Source organism: Plasmodium reichenowi, chromosome 2 (assembly GCF_001601855.1).
Source record: "Plasmodium reichenowi strain SY57 chromosome 2, whole genome shotgun sequence".
Lineage (NCBI taxonomy): Eukaryota > Apicomplexa > Aconoidasida > Haemosporida > Plasmodiidae > Plasmodium > Plasmodium reichenowi.
Genome location: NC_033647.1, coordinates 419845 through 422344, shown reverse-complemented (window position 1 = coordinate 422344; position 2500 = coordinate 419845). Strand labels below are relative to the sequence as shown.

Genomic DNA, 2500 nt, shown 5'->3' with positions numbered 1-2500 from the left:
TTATATAATTATATATATTATTCTTCCTCTTTTAATTCTTGAGGATTTATACCCTTTATTAGAACACTACAATTAAGTTTGTCCATGAAAGGTGTTTTAAATTCTGCATGTTGATGTTTAAATAATCGATGTTTTCTAAAGAATTCTTTCATTGTTATTTCTTTAGACCCTATATCTTTCTTATATGGTAGGAGCATACCAAGATCCCATAGTTGGAATTTTTGTATTTCTAACAATTTAGCTAATGCACATAATTGAATAGTACCAGCACAACTTTTTCTTTGGAATCCTGTTAAACTAGTATAAATCGATCCTACTGTGTTCCCAATTTCCCCAGCAACTAATTCTTTTCCAAACCACAATTCAACTGAATGTAATTCTACATTTTTATATGTTACATCTTTATAAAATATTTTTTTAAATTCTTCTTGTACAAATGGATATAACCAATTCTGTCCATGTTTTTCTACAATTCCTTCCATAACACCTTCAAAATTTTTATCAATAGTTATATGAAAATGTTTACATTTTTTTTTTACTTTTTTTGATATATGTATTTCACTAGGATGCATACATGATCTAATAAAATGTATTTTAGGAATTAATAAAGATTCTTTATACATAACTGTTTCATAGTTTTCTATTTTGTATAACTTTTGTTTACTAGCCACAGGTATAAAACCTTCATATAATAATCTACAAATAAAACTAGCATCACAATGTACAGTCCACGTATTTTCATATTCATAATTTTCTTGCATTAATATATCTACAATTTTTTCTATATTATGATAAGGTGTAAGCAACGGATAAAAATTTAAACAGTTATTATTTTTCATCAAATTGAATATTTTTGTTAATACTTCAGGTTCTTCCACTGACATTTTTTCTACAATCTTGTTTATATTTACATCGTCATCTAGAGTTATATTATTTCTGTTTTGTTCACATGAGTTTTGATTTTTTTCACATGATTTTTGATTTTTTTCACATGAGTTTTGATTTTCTTCACATGAGTTTTGATTTTTTTCATGTGTGTTTTGATTTTCTTCACATGAGTTTTGATTTTTTTCACATGAGTTTTGATTTTTTTCATGTGTGTTTTGATTTTTTTCACATGAGTTTTGATTTTCTTCACATGAGGTTTGATTTCCTTCATGTTTGTTTTGATTTCCTTCATGTGTGTTTTCTTTATTGACACATTCATTAATACCTTCTTGGTTTTTACATTTTCCTTTATCAGAATCATTTCTATCCATTTTCGATTTCATATTATGACTACTTAGATATCCTTGTTCACTCATTTATTTTATTATTTATAATTTTATTTTATAATTTTATTTATGTTATTTATTTAATATTTATTTTATTTTATTTTTTTTTTTTTTTTTTTTTTTTTTTTTTTTTTTCATTTACACATTTTTCAAAAAAGGGGAAGAAAAAAATATTCTTCTCTAACGAACTCTTTACAATTATTATATTATACAAACATTTGTGTTTATTTATTTAAAATAAATAAAGGAAAAAAGACCATATGATAGGAATGTATACATTTAATAAGTATATGTGTATATATATATATATATATAATACAATGAAGAAAAAAAATTTATTTTTTACTTTTCAGTAGGAATAATATTCCGTGTTATATTTACTACACATGTATATATAGTTAAATATTTTAATATATATATATATATATATATATATATTTTTTTTTGACCCTGTTAAGAGAAATAATTTTATAACAATTCGCACTTTAATTAATTTATTTTAATATAACAAGTTCAAAAGTTAAATTATTAAAAAAAATATATATTATATAAAATATATTATATATTATACAATATATATTATATATTATATATTATATTATTTTTTCATATATATTCTTAGGTTTCCTTTTTCTTATAATAAATATTTAGGGAGATTTGATTATATGAATATCACATTAAAAATATATAATACTATAATATAAATATATATATATATATGTATATATATATTTTATACTTGGTAAGTTTATCATCATATGTTTTTATATACGTCAAAAAAATGTACATATTTAAATAATATTCACACACAAAATAATATTTTAAAGTTATACATACATATATATATATATATGTATATAATTATATACATATAATTTTTACACACGCAATAAATATATTATATTTTTATTTTTTGTGACGAAACTACCGTATATATGCTAATTCGTTTTACCATAATAAAAAAAAAAATAAATAAATAAAACAAACAAACAAACAAACAAACAAATAAATAACATAAAAAGAAATATATTTATGCATTTATATTTATATGTATGTTTCCTTTTTATGTAATTAAAAGATATATTTAAAGAGAGCGTTTTGTCCATATGCACATATATATATATATATATATATATATATATATATATATTATATATTTATTTATTTGCTTATATATATTGTTTTAAAAAAATAAATACCTTTTTGTATATTATATATTTTATCTT

General features: G+C 19.9%; 1 protein-coding gene across 1 annotated transcript; it reads right to left on the bottom strand.

Annotated features, from left to right (window-relative positions):
• Positions 1 to 17: 17 nt before the first annotated feature.
• PRSY57_0211800 (Leu/Phe-tRNA protein transferase, putative) lies at positions 18 to 1304 on the bottom strand (the record flags this gene model as incomplete). The annotated part of the gene is made up of 1 exon (XM_012905552.2): positions 18 to 1304. One exon carries the CDS (start codon positions 1302 to 1304, stop codon positions 18 to 20), a length of 1287 nt encoding a protein of 428 aa, XP_012761006.2.
• Positions 1305 to 2500: the final 1196 nt, after the last annotated feature.